The following is a 1797-nucleotide window of genomic DNA, read 5'->3' as shown; positions in this document are numbered from 1 at the left end:
TTGTATTTTATGAAATTACATTAATACCCTTACCTTTTTTTGTTGTAATAGAAGACTAGACAGTCTTTGCACCCTCTTTTAGTTGAGGAATAGGGTTCTATTAATATGTAGTTATATACATATATACATATTTTTTTTTCAAAATGAAAAGTTATTATATATGTACATAAAATGATGGTAAAGACAAGCGGTTATAGCTAATCAACTGCATGGATAGCCAAGCGTCCAAACGTCATGTTTATACCATGTGGCAATGCTAGAACATGAACACCAATAAACCATGCATTCAAACACCAAACCAAGAGCAACAAATATGTACATAAAGTATAGATATGGAGCTAGTTTTGAGTGCGAAAGGAGGAGGAGAAGAAGAAGAAGAAACAACCCTAGCATATTATATCCTTGTTCATTTATTATATGCTCAAATGGTTACAATTAACTTCCTTAAGTTGACCCACCATCGATGACTAGTATTACAGATTAAATGAATAAGGAAAAACTAGACAAAATTAACCAAAGAAAAACTGCACAAAATACAGAAGGAAAAAAGTCGGCAGACCTAATTGAAATCTAATTTTTATTATGATGCTCATATATCAACCTTACATGCAGGATTACCAAGCAAGGGCACTTGACCTACAAAACCTCTCTTCAATCCAACCAAAACATCACATTTCACATAAATCCCGTAGTGCCCCGTCCTTATTGCGCCGGCCTTCCACCTCAGCCTCCCCGTCACCACCACCCTTAGCCCCACCACCCCGTACACCTCGTCCATCATCAGCCCATTCACCACCTCCACCGCCACCGGCACCTCCCCACCACCCAGAACCGGCGACACAGCCACCGTGCTTCGATGCTCGTGCACCAGCGGTGGCAGTGCCACCTGCGGTGTGATCGCCTGGTTCTTATAGGCGACGAAGGCAGAGAGGCGGTCGTAGTAGATGGAGACGCGGCGATTGGGGTTTCTGGTGACGAGGGTGAACTGCATGGCGGTGGAGATTAAGGGAGGGGAGGTGACGTTGAGGCTGTAGACGGCGGCACCGACGATGGTGAACTGGGGTTTGTGGGGGCGGTAGACGAGCCAGAGGGTGAGGGCCGTGACGCCAGCGAGGAGGAGGAAGATGGAGAGGCAGGTGCACAAGGCTCTGTAGGGGCCGCTGGGTTTGTCCTTGGTCATTTTAGGGAGGTGGTGGCCTGGGGTTTCTTTCTTAGTGTGTTCTTTTGCCATGGGTGTGTGAGATTTTGATTGATTTATAGATAGAGATAAAGACCAAGAATAGTTCTCTGAAAAGCAAACAATACTCTCCCTTTCTTTTCCCCTTAACCTTTTGTGTTCCAATTGTCCCACAGATTCTTCTTCTTCCTTAGCTTTTTATATCTCCCTCACTTGCCACGTCCACCTCTGCTTTACCTTCTTAACATTAATTTCTCTCTCTCCCTCTCTCTCTTTCGATAGATATAAACTCTTACAACTTTTATTTCTTAGATAAAACCTCATCTAATTCTAAATATCTAAATAAAATTCAAATTTAAAAAAAAAAACTGCCAAGTAAAAAAGTAATTGACCTATGATTACAAAATATTTACAGCTTGTGCCACAATAATCAAATTAAATCAATAAATGTTATTGCTCACCTTAATTATAATGAACAAATAATTATTGCACATACTATTACCCCTAACACACACACACACACACACATATACACACGTTCAAAAGTATATAGTACTACTATAAGTTCAATATATATATATATATATATATATGCACAGTACTAACATATATGTTAAAGT

General features: G+C 40.5%; 1 protein-coding gene across 1 annotated transcript; it reads right to left on the bottom strand.

Moving 5' to 3' along the window:
* Positions 1-387: 387 nt before the first annotated feature.
* Positions 388-1330, bottom strand: LOC126629818 (NDR1/HIN1-like protein 12). The gene has a single exon (XM_050299957.1). The coding sequence runs from the start codon at positions 1229-1231 to the stop codon at positions 590-592; it is 642 nt and encodes a 213-aa protein (XP_050155914.1). The 5' UTR covers positions 1232-1330; the 3' UTR covers positions 388-589.
* Between the last annotated feature and the right edge of the window lie 467 nt (positions 1331-1797).

This window comes from Malus sylvestris, chromosome 7 (genome assembly GCF_916048215.2).
Source record: "Malus sylvestris chromosome 7, drMalSylv7.2, whole genome shotgun sequence".
Classification (NCBI taxonomy): domain Eukaryota; kingdom Viridiplantae; phylum Streptophyta; class Magnoliopsida; order Rosales; family Rosaceae; genus Malus; species Malus sylvestris.
The sequence above is the reverse complement of the archived record's forward strand: the minus strand, read 5'-3'. Positions and strand labels throughout refer to the sequence as shown.

Excerpts from the sequence above, each read along its gene's own strand:
- LOC126629818 (XM_050299957.1), bottom strand. The coding sequence starts at position 1,231 with ATGGCAAAAGAACACACTAAGAAAGAAACCCCAGGCCACCACCTCCCT.